Raw genomic sequence first — 24,421 nt, 5'->3', positions numbered from 1 at the left:
TATCTTCCTGACAAGCACAGGTACGTGTTTGGTATCCACTTTGAAATCAACATAAGGCCAAAGCAAATACTGGAAACATCACAAGAGAGAGATTATACAGCACTGCCCAAATCAAACACTGAGCTGGGGGAAATTCCTGCCCAGGCCATAAAAAGCAACATCTGCAGCTCTCCTGCCCCAGGATGGATTGACAGTCTGTCTACTCATGACACAGAGGGTTTGGGTGAAGAACAGCCTGGTGTTGTTTAAGATTTTAGGGCTTTTTGGACTGTTCAGAGGGCTGTCACCTCTGGAACAAACACCCTTCTGCGAATTTGCAAAGGCTCTGTGGAAAAAGGAAAGGCTTGTGTGAGGGCTTGAGCTGGGAGACCATTTCATCCCCTCTCCACCCAGGCGAATGGGAAGCTACAAAAGGCCTCTGAGTAGCCCTCCCCCTTTCAGAGATGCCTTCAGCTCTTTTGAGCAAGCTGCACATGGGCAGCCCCCACAAGCTCTGGCTTGTGTTCGCAGGACTGGGCAATTTTTTTGCACCAAGGAGTCTCACATTCATGTGCTGCCCATCAAGCTTAGGAGCAGAGTTTCTCAGGCACTGGAACCGCTGACTGGTTTGCAGCACAGCAACACACGTGCAGGACACAGGGAACACAGGCCCCTTCCCTCTGCAGCTCAGCACCAGGCTGCTGGGCTGGCTGCCCATCCCTCTGCAGAGCGGGTCCCCAGGACACCCAACTCTTAAGACCAATCTCTGATGGTAGTGGATGGTAGCTGGGGAACTTTGTGTACTCAGGAAGCCAGTATCCACCAGGGGCAGACCCAGCTCTGGCATACCCTGCTGAGCTGAAGAACTATTGCTTTCCTCCTGCTTTGCTTCCTCTCCTCTCTTCTCTCCTTTCTCCTCTCCTCTTCCAGGTAAAGTTTCTTACTATTTTAGCTTTTCTTAACTTTCGTTAGAGGAAAAGGTACTTAAATCACAGTGATCCAATTCCTGACACCCGGTATCAGTTGTGTCCTGCTCCATTGGTTTTGGCGGACCCTGTCCAGAATTAATGAAATGGGAGTCCCAGTTCACTTGGGTAACTATTGATAAACCCCCCACAGAGCTCAACCCTCATTTGGGCCAGTGGGAATCAGAGGGAGGAGAGCTGTATGTATTGCCAGGAGTGGTCTTTTTGTGGAGCATGGAATTTACGTGCCCTTTTGAACATCCAATGGAGGAGCTATGGTGATGGGGGTCATCAAGGGGGAGACAGGCCAGCAGCTCCTCCAGCATCTCTCAAAACAGAATGCCAGAGAGCACCACTTGGCATGGGTGGTCTACAGCACCTTGTTAAAGGCATCTCTAATTTACCATTTCTTGGCTTTCAGAAGGTACCATGCATTACTTTGGGCTCAGCTTTCTTTATCTTTTTTTTTTCTTTCCTCTTGCATCTTGGGAAACCCTACCTTCTTTTTTTTTTCCCCTTTCTTTTTTTTTCCCTTTCTTTTTTTTTTTTTTCCCTTTTTAATTGTGTGAAATCAGATTGGAGTGAAAAGGCCAAGAAGAAACTTTCTTATGACAAGTCAGTCTACAGCTGTGTCTTTGTTCTCAGTGGAGCTAAGGACCACATTAATCAGAAACTTTGCTGACCTTGTCTTTACTACCTGAAGACTGAAAGACAAAAGCGACACAGTCTGGCCACGTTTAAAAATTCAATTAAAAAATGCCTGCTGCCCAGGGATAAACATTATCATAGACCTCAGTGGGGTTAGATGATAAAGGCAATGCCTTTTTCTTCCTCTATTTTTATTTTTGTCTGAAAACAGAATAAAGCCTAATTTTTGTTTCTCCTGATTACCACACCTTACGTGACAGTGTGCTCAGTGTTGTTGGATAGCTGGTGTCAGGGCTTTTAGTTAAGAGTGATGAGAAAAATTTCTGAGAGGGGATGAAAGCTGGAAGGTAGAGAAGTGAAGCTACTGGAGTGGGCAGAAGAAGAATATATGCTCCTGTTTTTCGGACCACACTGATCTAACAAAAATATTATCCCTTCCTGTAGCCTGGCAGAAGCAGACTGAAAAAGGGGTGAGGAGACCCCACCCAGAGTTGGGCTTGGTGCCTGGAGATGTAAAATAAGGTGAGGGGAGATGTGGCAGCACAACTCCTTCTGGAAGCATGAAATGGAGAGCCTTTTGTTGTGGCACCAGTGTGCCTTACTGGTTTTATTACTCAAATATTAAGCAAACCAGTGGATATCCAGTCAGCTGAGAACATGAGCTGGTCAAAGGGAGGAAGAAAACCAAATAAAATGCCTCAGTACTGACCATGGCAGGAGGAGAGATGGACAGCTCTCCCCTTTCACCAGCTGGCCAGCAAGAAGGTGGCATCTGGCTTCAGTGTGGCAAATTAAATAGGAGCAGACATATCTTTTCTAGGTTAAGAGTTCAGTTAAATAAAGAGGCCAATTCCTCCCTCAGAACGTCCTCCGGCCCCGCCAGCCCCCCCTGGGCCTCTCCTTCCCCGGCTTGCCGGCAGTCTGCCTGTGGGGCTTCTTCACATGATGCACCTTTATCCACCCACCCTCGCTGACTCGGCTCTCTCCTTCGCCCCTCCTGGGCTCACTCTCGTCCTGCGGGGGCATACCGGGGATGGCCTGGGGCTGTGGGGGGCTGCGGGGGTGCCTGCGGTGCTGGGAGGCCGAGGGTGCTGCTGGTGATGCAGTCCTGTGGGCTCTCTCCGAGTGCCGGGGGGGTACGGGGGAGGCGGTGCCGCTGCGCCGCCCGTCTGAGGAGCTGCGGGAGTGACCGCTGTGGGAAGGGTTTCTGCCCTTGCCGGCAGACCTGTCCCTCTCGGAAGGGGTGTCGGAGGCCGTGCTGGAGGTGCTGCTGCCCTTTGAGTTCAGGTGCAGGTTGGAGAGGTTTCTCATCAAACTGTGTGAGAGGGGAGAGGAGTTTCTGGAGTGGCTGATGGACGTGAGCTGGTGGCTGACGGGACCACGCGTCCTCCGTACGGCGGCAGCGTAGGAGTCCTGGCTGCGCAGGTAGGGCAGGTAGTGGGTGACGGTGGCCGGGCTGTGGGGGTGGCTGTGCTGGAGGGAAACGGCTTTCGCTATTTGGTGCATCCGCAGCATCTGCATCCACTGGCTGTCGGTATCTGGCAGGGAAATGGAAACGGAGTCAGCATCCTGATGGAAAAGTGCTTTCTGGTTTATCTCAGGTGTGAGGTTAGGTACCAAGTTTTCTCTCTGAATAACCTCAACATACCTTAAGCTTTTCTTCACAGCCTGGCAACAAACAGTTCTAGGTTTGAGTTTGTTCAACATTATGGATAGAGTGCTGGACTTTTAAAATAGCAAGTGGGGCAAATATTTCTGATGCCTGTGCAGATTGAGGTGGTTAGACTAGGAGACACTGAACCATTCCTTTGGCTCTTCAGGTGGGTTCCTACTCCCAAGTGCCTCCCAGTGTTTTCAACCCAATCAGGTTTTAAACATTTCCCGTGATGCTCTTGGGAGTGAGCCTTCACAGATTTCTCCACAGCTTCAATTACAAAAGAGCCTGGAGACATACAGAGCAGGGATGAAGAAGGCACCACTGCAGTGTCATTCTCCACTTGCATCTCTCCCAGCCGGGACAGTCACACTGTTCACAGCTGGGTGGAGATGGAAGAGGTGCAAACCCCTGCTGCAGCAGCCAGACTCACCTCTTTTCACTCTATTGTCTCTTCAAACTGCTATACACCACAAACACCAAAGCCCCTTTCAGCTGTTATTTTTACAACAAATTCAGAGGTCATCTTGCATGATGCTCCAGATGCTGAGTCTAAGCCCCAGCTACACCACTCTGTCCAGCTTCACACAGAAAATCATCTCTGTATACGGAAAAGCAGTGAGGCAGCTGGCATTATCCAGGACAGCTGAGACAGTGCTTAACTGTGAGCGACCCAGGGTACTACAGTTCCCTCACACCTACTGTCACCACCCCAGGGTAATAATAAAAGCTGGAGCTCCCAGAGATCAGGCTGAAGTGCTTTTGAAAGTAAGTCCTGTGGTTTGCATGAAAGCCTATAACAAATACAATACTTGTAAATTCTCCATTTGAAGTGCAAGGGCTGCCTGGCTTGCTACTTTATGAGAAGAGCCAGGGCCAAGAATTTTTCTTATCCAAGGCCACAGCTCTGGCCAAACACCCATGAGAAGCAGCTTAAATAATATTGCTCTAGAGAGATTTGAATTATTTTCCCTAAAGATCGCTAGAATCATTTCAACAGGAAAGCATAACTCCACCAGCTTGAAGCAGCATAAATGCTGCTGAAATGTTACTATCATCATCAGAGGACTTTAGTTCCTCTCTTATCTGTTGCGGGTTTTCCAGAGAGACTCTCTATGCTGTGGGCCCTTTGCTGGAAAGCTGCACCACCTGTGGGGAGTTTTGTGGGAGTGGGGTAGTGGCTCTGTCCTTGTTAGGACTGCTCCTGTTAAGATGTAATGGATAGTCTCTTCCTTTCCTCCTCTCCCAAGACTTTGCTTGTATCCCAAGAGACTTAAATCACTTCAACTTAATGTCAAATATGTCAAAATAAAACTGTCTTTCCTGTCAAAGTGTGAGTGTGACACTGCCACAGCATTTTGCTCCAGCTGCACTGAGAGATGAACCTTCTTTCACAGAAAGCTCCTTGAAAGGCACAGTTGCAAAAGAAATATGCATGCTGAAATGTACTTGCTAGACACCATCTTTGCTGCCATTCCCTCCTTTCCCTCCTACCAAGGCTGTGGATATAAAACACAGACATCAGAAACCTGGAAGCAGCAGGCTCAAGACTTTAGTTTGAGTCTTCATTTATCATTTCTCAGCTGGCTACCACACGCCCTCTGGGACCAGTGCCAATGTTATCCTCAGCATGGGGCTGTTCAGTCCATCCTTCTTACAGCCAACTGCAATTGGCAGCCCAGGGACCAGCTGCCCAGCAGGGACCTCTTGTGGACTGAGGGGCTTCTCCCTCAAACAGTCACTGAGCCATCAGCTCTGTACCCTGAATAGTATGGGTAATACACTTGGCTCCACAAAGCTGAGCACTCTCCTGTCTTGGTGAAGATTGGTGGACTTGGTGAGAAAGGGCAGATTTGCCAGCTTCCATAAGCAGACTTTGGAGACAGCCAGTCATTATGGAAAGCCTACTGCTGATGCGTATACGTTTGCAAGCAGAGAGGGGAAGGAGCCAGGACCATAAGCAGGAACACCTCTCCCACCGACCCTCTTTACTGGAGGGGTTCGAATGTCTGACCCAAAGCCAGTCCAAGGAACGGGCTGAAAAAGTGTATTTCAGACTGCTTACTGGTGGGAGATATTTTGGAGGTTTTGGAGCAGAAGGATCTGAGCTCTATCTTGGCTGTTGATGTGCAACTGCAAATGACTACAGACCTAAGATTTGTAGCTAATTCCCATGGACTGCTTCCTCATCCCTCTTAAATCATATTGTGATATAAAACATGTTACTACCCAAAGCTTAGCCTTTAAGCTAAGTCAGGCATGCCAGAGTGTTCCTGAATGCATCTATAAAGACATCACAGAAACCACAATGCCAGCTGACCCTGCAAGATCGTGCTCTGCTGCTGGAACAGAACCATGGCATTAACTTTTTGATGTTTCCCCCATATACAGCTTGCCTATGTCAGCAATAAAGTTTGTGTGTACTGACTTACTTGAGTCTGATCTGCTCCGTGAATTCCCCTCTGAGTTGGAGACCGAGGTCTGTATCATGAGCTGGACTGTCTCAACCTCATCCTGTGCTTTCACCTTGCTCCAGCGTATAGGTTGGATGTGCCTGGTGGTTTTGGGAGCTCTAACGTCGCTCTGCTCAGGAAGGACATAAGACACATCAGGATATAATATACATGGGGACACAACAACATACAACTTGCTGAGCTCTCCTGGAGGGAACTTCCACTAGTGCCTGGGTGGCAGCAGTGTTTTCGATCTAGAGTCTGTTTTGCAAAACCACTTAGCCAGTTTTCAAGTATTTTTATATTCTAGATATTAATAAATTCTATAATATGATGTAATAATAATAATAATTATTGTTGTTGTTGTTATTATATTGTTATTTTTGATTATGCTAAAAATGTGGTAGTGAGTAACTGTTTCAAATCATGTATCATGTGGAGGAAAGATTTAAAGGTCTTCCTCTGCAAACACAAAAACATATTCGACTACTTATATCAACATGAGCGTCAAATAGGCAGTGCTTTCTGCTAAACAGATGTAGGACTAAGCAGGTATTTTTGCAGGGAGATCCTCTGCAAAACCTTCCTGGAGTATCAAGCTCTTCAATTTGGCATTAAGGGGCCTATGACTCCTGTGAGAAACTTCAGCTGAAAGAAATTACTCTTAATTTCTGAGACAGGAAAGCAAAGGTTCCCTTGTCACCCCATCACTTCTTGAATCTTTGCTCAGGACAGAGCAATTATTATATATTTATATCTCAGTTTATATATTTATATCTCAATTATTAGCCTCCTTGTGATGCACAGCATTGGTCTTCACAAAAAACATTTTTGTAAGTAAATGCAGACTGTTTTTACAAAGGCTGATTTCTATCACACTAAATTGTCTTTCAGGTTTTATTTAATCTAATTTTACCCTTGACGTTTTGTTTTTTTTTATTCTCCTGTTGCTTCTCAGCTCTCCTAATTAGCACTTCCATTGAAAATGTACAAAACACAGACTCTTCAAGTATCACAAACATCACTGACCATTACACTTCAAGCAAAAAGTTTTCATCCTTGAGAAAAGAGCTGTCCCAGGCAGCAGTCTGGGGATATTGTCTCTGTAAACCTCATCCAGCTTTTCCTCTGAAGTTTAGTTTTTTCAATTAATTGTAGGATGCTCAGACTTGATTATAGGATATAACAAAGCCAGAGGATGCTCTTTCCACATGCCCCATATAGATTTTATCTAGGATAAACAATTTTTTTTATTTGTCTCTCAGAGCTTACCTCATATGTAACAACATATTCTACGGACTGGTGTTCTTCTATTCCCACAATCCATTTCTCCATTACAAATGGTGGCTGAAAAAAACATGGAGGGAGTTTTATAAGTCTTCATCTCCTGACTTGTTTTTGAAACACCCCAAAGATATTTCAACATTTGCCTTTTTAATCAGTTTCCATACTGTTTACATCAACACTTTTCTTAAAATCATATGAGACAAAGCAATATATTTTGGCATTACTTCCTTGTTTACAAAAGGAAGTGATTGCTATAAATAACAAGACAGCAGGTAAGAAAACACAGAATGTTTTCATGAGGGCAAAAACATTTTTCATTTGTGTGTAGGTACAGTTTTTTCCTGCTAGCCTTACAGATGCCAGCAAGAATAAATAACTAGAGATTCTTAGAGATATAATCTGACAGATATTAAAATGCTGAAGTGTGTGAAAAGCTAATATTATTGTATCAGGTTATTTGTTTATTTAATTTTAAACCTATTTTTTAAGGAAAAAAGCAAAATGTTCAAACAGAAAAGGAAATAGAAAACTATTTTGAATAGTAACAATGACAATAATAATGAAGCATTATTCCAGAAACCACTAACTATAAAAATTGTATTAGTGTGAATTAATTATGGTAGTCCTTTTGGGAAATACTAATAATTTTTAATTTTCACTAAAATTCTGACTGTTAATCAGGATAAAATCCTGATAATCTGATTTTCAGCTTTTTTCTTTAGAAAAACCCCAAAGATTCAAAAAAAAATTTTCCAAAAAAAAATTCACAGTTAAAAGCAATCAGGAGTTTGGGGAGTTTTATCAGTGCACATCAGAGCAGAATTCTAACTGGTAATCAAGCTGTGTATTTTTTTGTTTATAAATTTATTTTGCTAGCTATTATCAAGTGGAGCATACTAACAAAAAGAAGCAATTAAAATAAGAGCAAACAGAATGCTCTCAGCATTAACAAAGCTTCTGTTGCTTACGAAAGAAGTCTAAATACTGGATGGTAAATATTTACTGGGTGGCTCTGAAATAAGGTAAAGTGCCCAATGACTCTGAATTGCAGATGTTCAGTGTTGTACTGTCTGTTGATAGGTTTTAGTCTTTGCAAACCATTGTTGCATGGAAGAGGGAGTTTTGGAACCAGATTAAAGTTCTAAAAACCATTAAAAAAGCCAAAACCAAAACCAAAAAAAAAAAAAAAACCACCACAGGCAAATCATGTAAACTTTCAAATTGGAACATGTAAGTCACCTTCTCTTGAAAAGGGAAGAAATGCGTTTTTTCAACATTTTTTCTTAAAAAGGGGTAATAAAGTCAAAGGAAATAACATGGAATTAAAACAAGAAAATATAAATTCATTCCTTCTCTTATTTTTCTATTGTTAAGATTATTGTCAGCTTAAAAGAGAACCAAAATACCTAACTCCTATTATGATACAAATCTGTTTAAAATGTGCATTTTATTTAAAAGCTGTCAAGAGATTGAGCTTCTGCAAGCACAAAAGTCGACTGCTGTGGTATTTTAATGTCTTTGTTTGAGATCTGTGAATTCGTGAAAGCTTTGAGGCTGTAAATACCTTTGTCATCTTTAAAATCTCTACATCAGGTAGGTTAGTGTTGAATGTCACATCTTTTATGTAGGTTATTGCAATTTCATCCCCGTCCATCTCCATGTACATTTTCCATTTACAATCCTATGAATAATAAAAAAAGAATGCTGGATTGTTAGAATACAAATAATAATAAAAAAAAGAACTGAAACAAAACCGAAAGCCAAAACAACTCAAAAACTAATCCTCAATATATGGGGGTGAAACAAAGAACCCAATTACAAAGTCAAGGGATGCAGACATATTTTAGGATATGTACTCTCTCCAGTAAAAGATAATGAAAAGCCCTCCCAGTGAAGCATAATGGAAAGCCCTTGGGTTCTCTTCTTTGCTCTCCTCTTAGCTCACCCTGAGAGGCAATCACCACTGTTGACATCTCTGGATGCCTTCAGAGGTGTGGATCCCAGGAATGGTCCTGGGAGGATGGTGGCTTCACCCCCCTGGATGTACAGCCTGTTTCAGCAGGTGGCACAGGAGCTCTGCACACCCACGTGGCAAAGGAGGCACAGGAGGGTGGTGGGAGCTGCCACCTGGGGTCACAGACAGCCCCAGGGACATCTTCCCAGTGAACCCAGGAACCAATTCCCAGAGGGGCTGTGAAACACCATTAAGATGGTTGCTCAAATAAGGGGCTAGAGGATGAGCTGGTTATTACAACTCAACTATTTCAGACACTGAGTACCCAGAGAGGCACAGAACATCTCCAACTCACCTATGGTGGTACTAGTGATACATAAGTTGAGATAAAAAACATAGCAAGATAGACCAAAGCAATGAAAGGTACCCTTTAATAATCCCATGAGCTGGTGCCAACATCCAACCTCTTGAACAAGTGTGAGCCTGCAAGAAGCTGACAGCTCTGGCAGCAACCTGAAGGACATCATGCACATCTGAGTGCTGGGACCAGGGTCCATGCCTGTGGCCAGGGAGTCTCATGCTGGGGACAAACCAGCCAACATTTGCTGTTCTGCCTGGCAGGTGTTACGGGGATCAGATTCTGTTCACTGTGCTGAGCTCCTCCAAAACTTAGCCCCCTGAGGAGCAACAGGGCTGCAGTGAAGCAGTCTCCATCTCCATGCAGGCAGGAGGGGATCTGCCCTTCACAGAGGCAGGAGCTCCTCCAGATGGAACAGGGGTTCCAGAAGGGTCTTTGTCCACCAAAATCCACTGGCCAGGCAGGTGCAGTCTCAGTGTTTGTGGGAGTCAACCTTCTCAAATTCTGTTCAGAAAATGCAAAAACTTTCAATGGGGACACAGATGGCCGCTCAGGGCCAAGGGCTGGCATAAGCAGTTATTTGCACACACGAACATATAGCAGCCAAAAAAGTATCTGCTCACACATGTGATTATCTGGCTGGTGCTTGCACGTGCATCCCTCATAAATGTAACGTAGAAGCTCAGCCCTCAGAAGTCTCAGAGCTTTCAATCAGGCATTGAATTGGCAATTCCAAGATAAAAGAAAATTGAAGTATACTAATTTCCAAACCACAAAAACAAATTGTGCTTATGAAAGCATTTGGCCCTGTACACCCATCTGTCCCCACTGAAAGCTCCCAGGTTTTACAAGAAGAGTGGACGTGCGAGTTGGTTTTTGCAACACCCTTGCTGTGAGTTTGAGCGATGGAAACTGAGGTTCAGCAGTCAGGGCACTGGACTGAGACTCAGAGGCACCGAGTTCAGTTTCCAGTTCTGCCATCAGCTTCCTACACAACCTCATAAGGAGCTGAAGTTGCCCTGTGCCTCTGTTTCCTAATCATGCACTGTACCTCTGCATGTCCTTTTTCTGTCCTCCTTTTTTGGCTTGTGAGATAATTTAGGGTTTCAGCTGTCTCTCTCTAGGTAGGTACAGTGTAACACGCCAGCCCTGATGTGGGCTGAGGACCACACGTGCTATGTAACTCAATCACAACAGCAGTGCAAGTTGTCTTCTCCTTATCTCTCAAACCGTGCTCCTCTCCTTGTCCACACTATTCTTGTCACCAGACTTTTTTGCAGATCTTCCCAAATTCCTGCTACCTGTTTTCCCTATTGCAGACCAAACCTGAGGTCAGACAAGATGCTTGATGACATCAGTTTTACAAGAACACCTGATCCAAGGAAAGAACAAAACATTGACAGAAAACACTATCCTCCAGTTAATTCAGTGATTCTCCTGCTGTGAGACCAGTGCCAAGCACGCTAGAGCCAGCGCTGCACCTTGTGCCAGAGCTCCTCTTCCTTCACCACTCAGGATTTTGTGCTGTTCACTCACATCTCCCTACAAACCAGACAGACAAACATGAGCTCATTTTAATAAACAATGTAAATCAAACGACCATCTCTGAAGAAAAGGCCAACAAACTATGTAAATCCAGGGTCTGGCAGGCAGTGGGCACCTGTCAGTGCCCAGCCCCTCGCCGGATCTGCCGCACATGCAGGAGCCCTCTCCATGTAGGAACGAATCAGGCTGCCCCACGCAGCTGTGGGTGCATGAGCCCTTCACAAACACCACTTTCCCCAGCTCCAAACTGCAGCCTCAGACAAAGACATTCTCCTGTCCTTCAAATCCAAACCTTCAGTCCTCCTTGGAGTCCTCTCCAGCCACATAGTCCAAATACCAAAGGGCAAATCACCACACTAAGTGTATACACTGTCTGGCCACTCAAAAATGTGTCCCAATTTATTTGTAAAGGTTTTCATTTTGCTTTATTGTAAAATCATCAGGGGAAAGGCAAAAAAGAGAAGGGAAGGAGAGGCTGGTGAAACCAAGAAAAGATAGAGAGAAGCAAGGAAGGAAAAGAAAGGAGAAAATACAGCACCCTAAATGACTTTTAAATCAAGGCACTTGGGAAATATCTAAGATAAATAGGTAGCTACTTGTCTTACAAGCTTTGTAACTTTTTTGTTCAACCACACAGTAAATAATGTGAAGTTTGTGTGCTGCAAAAAGGGATATATATCCCAGTTTTCCAGTTGGATTCTAGGTTCTTATTTAGCAATGAATAGGAGAGAGATGCTCAGCCACTTAAGCAAAAATTTGGCTAGAATAACCAAATATATGTATTTCAATTCCTTGATGAATTGGAGATGTAGGATTTTTTGGATTAAGATGACATTTAGAGCCAGACATACCTGGGAAAATAACTTGGAAAATGACTTGTTCAAAATGTCTGGCTGATAAATAAATTTACACTTGACATCTTGAAATTCAAGAATTTAAATACCTCCCAATATTTACATGCTCAATTTTTTGATTTAAAAAAACCCATCTTTTTGGCTAAAATTAAAAAAAACTAGTTTCAGAACTAGGAGGCACAACCAGCAAAACTTTGTGTGAAAAACATTTCTGAGTAACACTTTGACAGCAAATAAATCACCAGCCTCTGCAAATGGTTGTAGAAAAGAAAAGTAAATCATATATGTATTTTGAGCCACTACTCCTCAGCTTCAAAACAAAATAAGAACACTTCAAAAATTAAGTCTCCAGCTTACTGTGGTGACAATAGCCCTTTAACCTTGTAACACGCTAACATCTGCAACAAAACCCAAAAGGGAAGTGAAAAAGATCAGGCACAGGCTTTAAACAACAAATATCTCTCCTGCATCAACAGCTTAAAACTCTTGCTGTGGAGACACCTCATTTTTCAAGAAGGCCCAAATCCAGGATTAATTTTAAAATCAGTGGTTGCAATAAACTTTTTTTTTTAAAAGACTGAAGAAAAAATGGGAAAGGCATTGTAGCAGGACAACTGGCTATTAGAAGAAAAGTAAGATGTAACACAAGATGAAACAAATATGAAAAAAAATGTTGGTCATGCTGGTACTAAAAGTAGTAGCATGTTGATGATTTAGGTCCCCAGAAGCTCCTTTACATTCTTAGCTATTATCTTTCTCAGCTGCTGAAACCTGCTGTTTTAAAGGCATTAGAGTTGAACATCTAGTGACAGCACTTGGGTTATTTGTCATTATATATCACCCTGCTACACTATATTTTATTATTCTGGATTTAAAGGAAGATAACACAATTATGGTTAATTTGCCTCTCTTCTTTATATATATAGTGTCATGACCCACCACGGCTTTGTCCCATGAGATATTTTTAACCAAAAAGAAATCCACAAGAAACTCTCCCTAAAAATTCCATTAATAACCTCTTGTAGCGTGTATAGGTTGCAGGGTCTGGAACTAAGAATGTTTTAATCTCTTCAGCAAAACAATGTCTCATAATGATGTACAGGACTATTGCTGCACTGATGAAGAATCATACATAATTCAGCACCTTTCACTTGGCACCACTGTGATATCCTCATTAGCAGTGGCTCACAGTGGCTGTCAGATGGTGTCCATGCGAATGCAGGCATTATATTGTCTTTGAGATGTGCAGCTGCTTCCATGACACTGCCAGTATATAAAAACATGACGCCAGTTTGTTTTATTTAGTGCTAAACCTTCCAGTTTGTAAAAACAAGGCTGACACAGAGCCTGACATGAGGCAGTGAAAATAATTAGCTCTCATTTTCTCAGCCTCCTATTTCCTTCTCCCCGCTGTGTTCTCTTTCCACTAAACCACCACATGTCAGTCGAAATGGGAGGCAATTAGTGGGCTCATTTCAGTCCCCACAACTGTGCTGAAAAGAAAGTATTTATGATGGCACAATGAACAGCTGAAAGATTAAATAACATTTGCCTTTTGAAAAGAAAATGACTTCTAGCTAAATGGGCAATTTTTGATTATTCTCAAACAAGCTTAGAGTAGTTGGTTTTTAAAATACAAGAAAGGAAAATGAGTCATTTTTAGGTGAAAGAATCAAATAAAACTTGACACAGTAATGCAAATAACTGATGTTTTATTGCAAAATATGTAAATGTGTTATACCCTTAACAATGGCTGGTGTCTCAGGTCAGGGCAGGCTGTTGCCAGCCAGGCTCCAGCAAGAGAAGGTGGCTCCACCGCCGGTTTTGTTTCAGCTGTGCAGGCAGAAAAACAGGGGTGGAGGGGAGGCTGTCCGAGAGAAATGGTCTTAAAATGTACAGAAACAAAGCAAGCAAAAGATATATTTATTTTATCAGTTGCCTGAGAGCCTCCTTCAAAAGCCAGAGCCCTTACTCCTCTGCAAGGCAACAGGCACTGGCTGGGCTGGAGCTTTGCCTGGGGAAGCACAAGGCCTTTGTACACCTACACAGACCACCTCACAGTACCAAAAATACCCATCCCCTGGCAGCACCTTCCCTTCATATCCCATGCTGTGAATCTCTGTGCCACCACAGAGGGGATGTGGCTACTGGGTGCTGCTACACATTGGGGTGGTGCCCTGAGAAGAGTGGGTGGCAGCAGCAGCTGAGATGGGGAGCTCTGTGATAAGAGCAGTCCTGAGCCCTGCTGGAGCCTTGACCAAAATCTGCCCTTGCCCTGTGATCAGTAGCAAACAGGGACTGCTGCAGCCACAGGCATCATCCTCCACGTGAGCAGCCTGCATGTGACAATGGGATTGCGGAGGTGGAAGGGTGGAAAACACAAGACCCTTCCCTGAAGTCTGAGCCAGCCACTCTGGTGGCATTTCCTGCAGACCACCCATGGGAATAATGTGAGGGGCTGTGCATGTCCCCATGGATGTTGGGGCTACAACTCACACAGAGGGGGACATCTGCCATGGGGACAAAGGTGCACAGGAGCTTAGAAAAGGCATGGCAGGGCAGCTGGACATGTCCTGCACATGCCAGGGACAAAGGCTCTTCTTCCAGGCTGGAAAGGACACATGCCAAGCCTACAGATCACTGGGAACCTGACTGCTTCTGCAGACAACTTTGTGACCATGGCTGTATTCATGAGAGACCACATGTGGATGGCAGCAAGTTATCTCAGAATGGCCAAGGTATAAAAGTAAAAGAGGGTAAAAGTCTAGAAAGTCAAGTGATCAAATTGCCTAGCTGAAAAGTCTATATGCTTCTTCAGGATTATGGAACCCTTTCTCACAGGAATCTCTGGCTAAGCACTGCCTACTCAAGGATTTTTAAAGGTGTTGGCTTGAGTCTGACCTCAGTTACACATGGTTACTACAGCTGGAGCAATTCCTGTGAAGGTGGTGGAATTATACCAGCTTTACCTCATGTAAAAACAATACATCATCCAAAAAAGCATCTTTGAAAGAAAATACAAGGAGCTCAGATCACCTGCACTAAACTTCCAACACCTTACAACTGATCCACCTCCTCAGCAACTGCATATAACCAGTGCTGGTTGGATTTAAATGTGGATGTGGTTTTATTTTACAGCTTGGGATTTTTTTTTCCTTTCACAAAGTATTAACCCCTTTACTGACAAAAGGAGCAAACCTGAGAAAGTGGCACACAAACACAGCTACTCTGATTCCTGCATTAACTTTTAGCCTTTGGTAGTAAAAGCATTATGTTTTGAGGGGTACTTAAAGAGAAGTAAGAAATTAGAAATAAGGTACAGAAACAGCAGCAGAAACGGTCTCAAGCTCTTGTGAAACTGCATTGTCCAGTTGCAACAATAATTTAAGTATCATTTTGGCCGGTACTGCCTGCATTTTGTCAGCCTCTGTTTCTCTGCATGCACAGTTTGTCATATTGTCTCTTTAAAGCAGTCCTAATATTCTTATATCCACTTTGTGCTACACATTTAAATAATAGCAATAAAATATATCCCAGTGTGGATATTAAAAGCTAGAAAATGTTTCACACAGTTTGCAGATGGTTTTGAAGATGATCTGCTCCTTACCTTGTCAAATGGAAGGAGAGGTAACTGGAAAAAAAGCAGGCAAAATGGTGAGCCAACTTCAAGGCTTTGTGTTTGGATATAGGTCAGATTGTGCCGCACTCAGTAAAAAATGGAAACATTCAAAAGCATGGTGAAATCTGCCCTTTTGAGGACCAAAACTAAAGAATGCATCAACAGGAGACAAAAAGACAGTGATCCATCCTTCTTAAAGATGACGGGTGATTCATCAGTGAGGTGCCAGCACAGCTCAGACACCTTTTCCTGATTGGGAAATTTTAATGAGCCACCTCGAATGAGAAAGCCATTGAAAATTCCCTCTGAGGTTCCGCAAATCAGCTTAAGCCACAATTGCCAGGGTTTGTTTTTTTACCCTCTCTGGTATCTCGGAGTTAATTGGTTCCCACACACACCTTTTTTTTTTAATTTGTGGGAACAGAAAATGTAAAATGTCTAAATCTATCACCTTTCAGCTCTGTGGAAATTGTGTACAGCCAGGTCATTAAAAGGAAGTGAATGGAAGTAACCACATAACGTGAACTACAAGGATTGGAAAAGAAACCTCTAAAAACCAGGTTAACTTTGCAGCACTCACTCCTGATGCATTCGGAGAGCACAAAGGTCAACTGAGCCTTCATCACCTCCAAAAATGCAGCTAAAAAGGCAAAGAACTGTAATGAAATTACTTCATCTGCCAGCTGGTGGAAACCAACATAATCCCACTAGAAGATGCATTTTAAATTAGGTAACAAATCTGAGGCTGGTAAAGTCATATAGTGGGAAGTCAGCATTCCATTCAGTGTTCAATCCTGAAGTACATCCATCAGGATCCTTGCCAAAACACACTGCTATTCCTAAGAAGCCAAATGCATCTGAAACAACCCACACCTGTCAAACAGCTTCTGGGTCCTGGACCAGGTCCTTCAGCACTTTCATGCCCTGCAGCACTGGGTTTTGCCACGCTGCACGCTGGGGCTGGGCCCACACCCGAGCTCCAGTGGGATCAGGAGGTTGTTTTTGTCCCGTGTACCCCCACCATCCCACGCTTTGGTGGAGTCACCTGGGAGTGCATGGCCAGGCCTGCTTCCTGCATCCAGAAGATGGGATACCAGCACTAAGGGAACTTGTCCCAGGATACCAGCTCTGAGCCAGCCTGGGTGAAACCTCCCCACGCCATGTATGTTCCCCTGCACAGAGCCCTTCCTGCTCTGCTGCACCAGCTCCTGCAGAGCCCAGTAACCTCCCTTGATGTACACAGCTCTGGCAGTCTACACATCACCCAGGGAACACACGTTCTCAACTTGTAACCCAGATTTGAGCTTATTGCCTCTTTCTTCTCATTGCTAAAACAGGAGAAATGCTTCTTAGCTAGGCAGCCCGTTATAGGACTGATTAGGGTAACATTCCTTTGAGAAATTTATTTTTAAACTGATGTAGGCCAGCTTTTTAGTTATAAAAATGGTGGAAGGTATGATCCCAAATGCTTCTGCTGGCCCAGTTTTACAGGAACAGGCACCACCCTTTTACAAAAATGCAACAGTCAGACAAGTTTAAACCCTTCAATCTTGATTTACCCAGTATTTCCAATTCATTTTGGAATAAATCTGGATGGCAGCAGTAGTTGGCTTAAAGCAGCCTCTAGGGGAGCTAGATGATTGTATCCAGGGATTTTCAAAGAAGCAAGCTAGCCAAATTTTCTGTTTTGTACGTACCACACCAGTCTTTGTTAGTGCTATGTTTAATGCAAAGTACCTCACTCCCATTGGCTCCAGCATCCAGCCCAAAAGCTCAGTCGACCTACTCCTTCCAGTCCACTTTTTAAAACTGGCTGAGCCCCAATATCTTTAAAGGCAGATATAAAATATTAAGCAGACCTCAAACTTAAGTTTTCAACCCAACAAACTCAGGTGACAAGTGGCACATTCCCTGGAAGGACCCCAGGGACACAGGCAGTGTTGGCAGGGGGCTTCCAGGGTGGGCATGCCTGGCCCGTGCCCATGGATGCAGGGAAACGGCTTCCTTAGGAAGGGGCCCAACAGCACACAGGGCAGAGAGGACCAATAAAGAGGTCACGATGGAGGGAGAACCAAAAAAAGGGTTCTCAGCTGGCATGTGGGAAACCTGCAAAGGTTATGCTGGCATTATGCAGGCCCATTGAACTGGCCCTGTCCTCTTGTAACAATTTTGCTTAATCCTATAAACTCTGGCACACTGTCTTAGTTGCAGTTTTTCCTGGCACAGATAAAATACCTACTTGTCATTAAACTTAGTAGGATTTAGTGCAACCTGAATTTCCCTCCAACACTCAGAGGTCTATTCACTCCTTCTCTTGCTCTTTTCTGGGCAAGGTTGTCCACCTTCCTGCACTATGGCTCACAATCCATATTGGAAATAGAAGGAAGATACAGACTGTTTCATGGACTTCTGGTTCCTCAGAGAGGTATACATGGGAGATAAAGATGACTACCTACAAAAAGCAGCTGTACAGCATTGTAAGCTACAGGCTTATTCAAGAATACCGAGACAGCCTCTAAGTAATTCACATAGTGATGAAGAAGATTTTCATAGGGAAAAAAAGTGCTTAGGATAAAAGAAACAAACAAAAAAGGAAATGTCCAGACAAAAAGCAAAAAGCTTTTTCAAACTGATGAAATGATTTCAGTACAAGTCCAAGTTCCCACTAAGTACAAACCTAAATGCTGTCTCTGCAAGCGCCACCAAGTACAGAAATCAAGAGACTTCTGCAAACAATATGCCCTGAAAGCAAAGCAGCCAGATGACACAAGATGAAAGTCAGCCACCCACAAGTTTAGGGTGGATGCACAATGCAGATTTGTCAAATACAAAAGGAAACAAATCCTGCTGTCACAACCCCTGACTCTAACTCAGAAGTGCTTTGCGCACTATTTTCACATACATGATTAATTTAAAAACCCTTCAACTCGGAGTACATGGCAGGGTGGATAAAGAAAACAGAAAGCATGGGACAAGCCTCACTCTTGAGAAAAGACAACATGATGGAAATGGTTTGCTGGGACATCTCGAGTCACCAATGCTCCTGTTACACAGGGCTTACCGAGACACCCTTGAACCAGCTCGGTTTGGAGCCGAGGTTTGATTAGGATGTGAGATGCTGGTAATTGTCTTTTACCAGCCACTGCACAGTAGTTTTGCCATCTGCAATGCACTGCATCCACCCCTCCCTCCTTCCCCAGTAACATGAGGGAGCACAATCATCACCAGGACAAGTCCCATCCTCCCCAGGCAGCAGCCATGTGTACCACTTATTTTTCAAACTCCTCATGGTTACATAAAAAGACACCCCCATCTTTCTGCTGAGATGGAAATAATCGTCTGTCCACTAACATCAGATGCGTTGCACTGCTCAAATGTGAACAGTTTTAGGGGTTTTTGGCATAAATGGGTTGCTATTTCACACCCATTGGGATAGAAGGAACAAAACGGAAGCCTGAATTACAAAAACTACCAATTGGTCACAAGAAAACGAAAGCTTTCAGACAAAGCTTTCTGTGCCACTCTTTGCTGCCTTGTCTGCTCTGGGGTGTGGTTCCCCATCACTGATGCAGCCCCATTTGCCACATTGCCATCTCATCAGCACTTTCCAAAACAAGAGGATTCTTACAGAAAATTATCTTTTTGTGATGAGAAGATACTGGACCCTTTGGTAGGGAGTATTAATGAAACCAACCAACTTACCTTTGGACCATTTCCTGGCTTCAAGTGATAACCAAAAACAAGTTCAAGATTCACTACCTTCTCTATGTTTTCTTCAGCTCCACCTGCAGAATCCTGCCAAAAAAAACCAAAAACCGCAATGTGAGACCTTACATCTATCACAACCCCCTCAGAGACAGGAGCAAGAAAGCCTTTGGTGGCAGAAAGGATTTGCCTTTCAGATGCTACAAGTCTGGCAGGCAGCAAGAAGGAACCAACACCTGCCCCAATAAAACCGCGGGACCAGGGCTCCTGTGTGGGTTTATGGTGGGCCCTGGATGGCACCTGGCAGATGCTGCACGACTTCTGCTTGCAGCCAAGGTGCTCCTGCATTGCTTGGTGCCACTGCCACTGGAATTGCAGCTGGCACAGCATGTCAGCAAAGCCCCAGATTTCATTTTCCCCTTTTCAGAACAGTTCTGCTGTATGCAAATTCACTTTAATTGGATTTCACTCTATAGCTGTGCAATAAATTATAACTTGTTGGAGTTCTTGTTAACAAGCACACTAAACACACTAAACACAAGGGTGACCATATATATAAATCATCCTTCTCTCCTGTAACATTAACAAACTGAGGAATGATGGGCTTCTTCCAGGCCAGGGGTGTGCAGTTGAAGGCAGCAGTTCAGAGGAATGGCTCTTAGGAGTAATTTCTGATTAATGACATAAAAGGAATCACAACCAGTAGTCTTTTAATTTAATAAAATTAAATATGTTCCACCATAACATCCTAGAGCCTCCTTGAAAACAACTTTTATTACCCTACTTGTTGTTCTGATGTGACCCATCACTGCTGCTCACCCCCTGCATTTGTCACAACCCTCTGCAGGAACTGCTGCTTCACCCTCCCGCAAGCTGTAGGAAAGCTGAGACATAAGAACAGTAAAATATTTATACCAACTTGAGAAGTACTTCTTATGGAAACAATGAGACTTGCCTTAACTAATGGTGGAAAATGAAATAGATTTAGGTAGTCATGGGTTAACTTCTCAATAGCAGTCTAGAAAAAAAAAATCAAAATCAGATGAGTTATTCAGTATCTCATACTGCAAATACCATAATGAAAAACAGCACTCTGTGTACACTGCATTTTTCATTGTGGATGCATTAGGGCATGTGAGAGGAGCTTAAAATACAGCCCTGTTCTGGAAACTGTCATGGTAGATCAGCCTTATTTCGTACTCAGAATCAAATCTGTTTAATCAGAGAAAGAGATGTTTTGGGGGGGGTGTTTTGGTTGTTTTTATTTACATTCAATCAACCCAGCACGCTGAACTCTTTCATTTTGGGCATTATTGACTTTATTAAGTTCCAATAATTTTCCCTGTAGGAAATGTAAATTAAATATATCAGCAATGGTGTGTGGCATGGGAAAAAATGGCTGATGAGCATAAGGGGAATAAATCTGTGTGACTTATGATGCTAAATATGCAGAACTAGCAATTAGGATACAAGTGTCTCTTTTCTAGTAAATTGTGGTATAAAACCATTGAGATACAACCAAATTATAGATGCTGCTTGTTGAGAAATCCTTTTTCCAAAGCTGACTGCCAGGTAACCAAACCCTCTTCTGTGGCTACAATATTAATATTACTACTGCTGCTGTGATCATGTTTTTCAGACTATGATTTTCTTAACTAGTTATTAACATTAGATATTTAAACCACTATAAAAAAAAGCACGAAGAGCAATTCAACTTGGCCGTCAACAAGCTTTAAAGTTGTCTAACAGTTTTGTCAGTCTAAGTATGTTTTAAGCATAGGTGAGATGAGAAAGTTGAGAAATCCAGAGATTTCAGTTCAAATAACTGTTTTCATATCTGCTTCTTCCTCAGCTACAGAGAAATTCTCAGGAAGAACTCTCTCTGAAAAAAACCAAAGCTTTCCGTGAGTAGAATGGCTCTCCAAGGCAAACCTTTAGCAGAACTGACAGTCCAGCTCACAAGAAAATTAAGAACAGCAGAGAAGTATAAAAACTACAGCACATTTTCATGCCTCATAAAATGCTCAGGTTGCTTTTGGTTTTAGATCCATACAAAGCGGTAAATCTTTTTTTTTTTTTTTTTTTAAGCCCAGTTCTGTTCTCTATTTAGTTGTGTAACTTTTTTTTTTGTTACTATTACTGAAAACCCATAGACTACTTAATATTTCCACTATAACCTATTGCAACATTCAACATATGCCATTAAATACCTTTAAATGGATGATGTGTCCTCTGGAAACAATACCCATGTCCTTTAAATCCTCTTCTTCTAGAAGAAGCAGTCGTTTCCCAGTTATATGATGTTCTTTAAACAAGCTAGCATATACACTCATCTCACCAGAAGCATCTCCTTAAGATAAGAGAGGTTATTCAGAAATCCACGGGGTGCTTTATTGGAGGGAGAAAAAGATGAGTGCATGGATATATATTCAGAAATGTGAATAGGAAGGTACATATGAGTAGCTTTTTACCTTTTCTAGTAAGTTGCTGCATCCAGAAAAACTGCAAAAAAGAGGAATCAGTCTTGAAGTTCACATTACCAAAATTTTATGTTGCAGTTATTTGGAGTTCTCAAGTAATGTTCTTTTTAAAACAAAATTTTAAATATTTAAATATTGGGTTAAAGGACTAAAGCGATTACTTTTGTTTAGCTTTTTAACCTGCCTTCTATTTTGCAGCTACCTTCCTCAGTTTATTGTTATGAAGCACAAAAGAAATGACCAAAGCAGAAGCTTAGTGATCTGCCACATGGTAAAAGGGCTGAAGTTAAGGAGCCAGGGCTGCTATGGCTTTTGCAGGGGCTTTCCAGCCAGCCCTTCAGTAAATACCAGCCATGATGCACAACACACAAGGAGGGTGCTAGGCGGGACAGTAAAATCAATATGACATATCACTAAGCTAGAAATAAATCATCACTGTGTCCTGTTTAGTCTTTTAACCGAAGAAAAAGGTAAGAAAGGTTCAATGGCATTTTTTTATGTGGGAGATTCCATACCCCTTAAAAAAACTTTAGCTTTCAGTTACTGCCATTCTGGTGACACACAGTGGGATAAAAACTTCAAACCTGTTTTGTCCTGTCCATCACAGGTCTTGCTTGGACAGATCTTGGGGCACTTCCACATTCCTTAAATGACTACTCAGGAATCCCTCCTGTCTGCTGACGGCTCCCAGCACAGAATTATTTTCTGGGCACTGGAGGATGTGGCTGTTTTATGGAAGTCATTTGAGTCCTTGATTTACTCCTGGTCACTTTAAAGCCATTCTGGGACACAAATTTCACCAAACAAGAAGCAGTAACATCTCACCTAGATGCTCTGAGTTGTCTTTCCCACCCTCTGTACACACTGTAATTTGTCAGAGCTCCAGCAGTGCAATGCTGACCACATTAACACAAAATACTCACCACATCTTCTTCGGTCCACGCACAAATATCAAAGGAGGGCAGCAACTGTGTGAGAGATATGAATTGAAAAGAAAACTGTCTGACCATTTTTCTCCCCTCCACCCATATGTTACGCCAGTGGCCAATTTTACTCAGTTCTTTTACCCTGCAAAGGGCAGGATTTCAGGCTGTGACTCGCATCCTAATACACTAAACCCCTGGATTCACACTGACCACAGGTTGGCTCCAACAGCTTGATGGCAGTGTGAAATCGATCCCATCATTTATGTTGATACAATTATCATCAGATCTCCAACAGAGACAATTTAGGAAGCAAAAGCAAACTGATGGCAAGGGACTTTCTAGCTGCCTTTCAGCTCTTGACACTATGCGAAGACTTTTGCTTTCTCTATGGCTTTGGTACTGCCTGGTTTCTGCAATGAAAATAACGCTGTGATGATAACTTTCTCCAGAACAGTGGGTATTTTTGGCAAAAGGGAGGGAAACTGTCACTAAGCAGTACTGAAAGCAGAATTCAGAGTTGGGTCACTGTGGCGAGTCTTCTAGTACAGACAAGACACTTGAGGTCTCTGCCAGAGCTCCGTAGCCACTCCCAGGAGGTTGGGGGAGGGCAGCACTTCCTGGCCACCTCCAGGGCTGCAGCCAACGTGGGGCACACCAGATGCACACGAGATGGTGTCAGCTCTTGAAGCACAGGGAAACCAGGAAGGATGCCAAAGAGAACAGTTGCATTAAGTAATTAGATAACTGACACTGGAGAAGATGTCACTGTAATAGTGATTGCCATTTTACTCATTCAAACATACGGTATCCCAAGCTTCACCTTCTTGGCATTTTTATCTGCCTAAAGAGTTAACATTAATTGCTATCGTTGTAGTTGGACCACCAGTGTCTCCCAAAGGCTCAAAACGATTATGTAATTGCAAATTTATTTCATGTACATAATGCTATCTTATGAGATACTCAGCTCAGTTATCCACCAGCCCTCACACTTTGCTACCTCCTCCAGAGAGCCCAGCTCTCCAGTTCCCACCCACAGGCTGAGTATGCCCCCCCAGCAGGCACTCATCCTGCCAGCCCCCAGCTGAACAATGGGCCCCAGGGCAGAGTTGGTTTATATGCCTGAGCACTTCCCTGGCTTTCCAGGTAGGAGACCAGGGCCTAGTGTAACCTGCCCACAACTTTCAACCACTGATGTGAAACACCCTTTGCAGCATCCATGTACAAGCTCCCCTGAAGGACTTGTGACTGCCCAACACCTCTTGACTTCTGCCTCCCTATCCATAACTTTTTGCTGCCCACCCCACTTCAAGGACTCTTCATATCCCCTTCCTCCATCAATGTCTCAGCCAAACCCTGCTGGGCACAAACCATTCATGCTGAAGCCACCTATGTAAGGATGCAGAGAACCCTCAAACTTATCCCTTTGCCCACTGCTTCCCCAAAGTGGGCAGAGCCAAAAGTACCCAGGTGAAGTGGCAGAAGGGAAGATGTGTCTGACAGGGAAAAAGAAACCTGCTTCATTTTTTTTCTACTACACCCTACTCCCAGCCAATCTTTTCAACCTACCTGTTCTTAGTCAGCATCCCCTATGCCAACAGCTACCTGCAGCCTGGGCAGAATGCTGTGGGGCAAAAGGAGTGCTGCAGGCAACACCTGAGCACAAGGAAGGGAAAGTGGCAATTGTAAACATCCTCAAGAAGGCAGTGGGTTATGCCTTTCATAGGTACTTATAGTCAAACCGTCCAGTGCTGCGGGAGGATCCCAGTACATTAATTTGTACAACTGAATCATGTACTGCAGAAGTCACATATTGCATTTTTACTTGCACAGTGGATTTTTCAGCTTTTTCCATGTTTAAATATAACCAGTGGAAGAACATGTTCTCTCTTTTTTTTTTTTTTCTTCTTTTTTTTTCCTTTTTTTTTAAAGGAGGGAGAATAAAGGAGAAACGCCACATGATGAATAATACAAAAAGTGACTTAAATCAGTAGACA

The 24,421-nt window shown here is 43.3% G+C and overlaps 1 protein-coding gene across 1 annotated transcript in view; it reads right to left on the bottom strand.

Annotated features, from left to right (window-relative positions):
* Window positions 1-2,254: 2,254 nt before the first annotated feature.
* The window catches only part of MAP3K20 (mitogen-activated protein kinase kinase kinase 20), an 88,631-nt gene continuing 66,464 nt past the window's right edge, over window positions 2,255-24,421 (bottom strand). Inside the window, exons 12-20 of the mRNA XM_030454736.1 lie at window positions 22,425-22,469; window positions 21,493-21,523; window positions 21,232-21,371; window positions 19,977-20,039; window positions 19,019-19,111; window positions 8,551-8,667; window positions 6,972-7,046; window positions 5,679-5,829; window positions 2,255-3,130 (exon numbers count right to left, since the gene is read on the bottom strand). Coding sequence (XP_030310596.1) covers window positions 2,451-3,130; window positions 5,679-5,829; window positions 6,972-7,046; window positions 8,551-8,667; window positions 19,019-19,111; window positions 19,977-20,039; window positions 21,232-21,371; window positions 21,493-21,523; window positions 22,425-22,469 — 1,395 coding nt within the window. The 3' untranslated portion in view covers window positions 2,255-2,450. The remainder of the gene's footprint in view (window positions 3,131-5,678; window positions 5,830-6,971; window positions 7,047-8,550; window positions 8,668-19,018; window positions 19,112-19,976; window positions 20,040-21,231; window positions 21,372-21,492; window positions 21,524-22,424; window positions 22,470-24,421) is intronic.

This window comes from Calypte anna, chromosome 7 (assembly GCF_003957555.1).
Source record: "Calypte anna isolate BGI_N300 chromosome 7, bCalAnn1_v1.p, whole genome shotgun sequence".
Lineage (NCBI taxonomy): Eukaryota > Metazoa > Chordata > Aves > Apodiformes > Trochilidae > Calypte > Calypte anna.
Note: the sequence above shows the minus strand (reverse complement) of the source record. Positions and strands in the feature narration are given on the sequence as shown.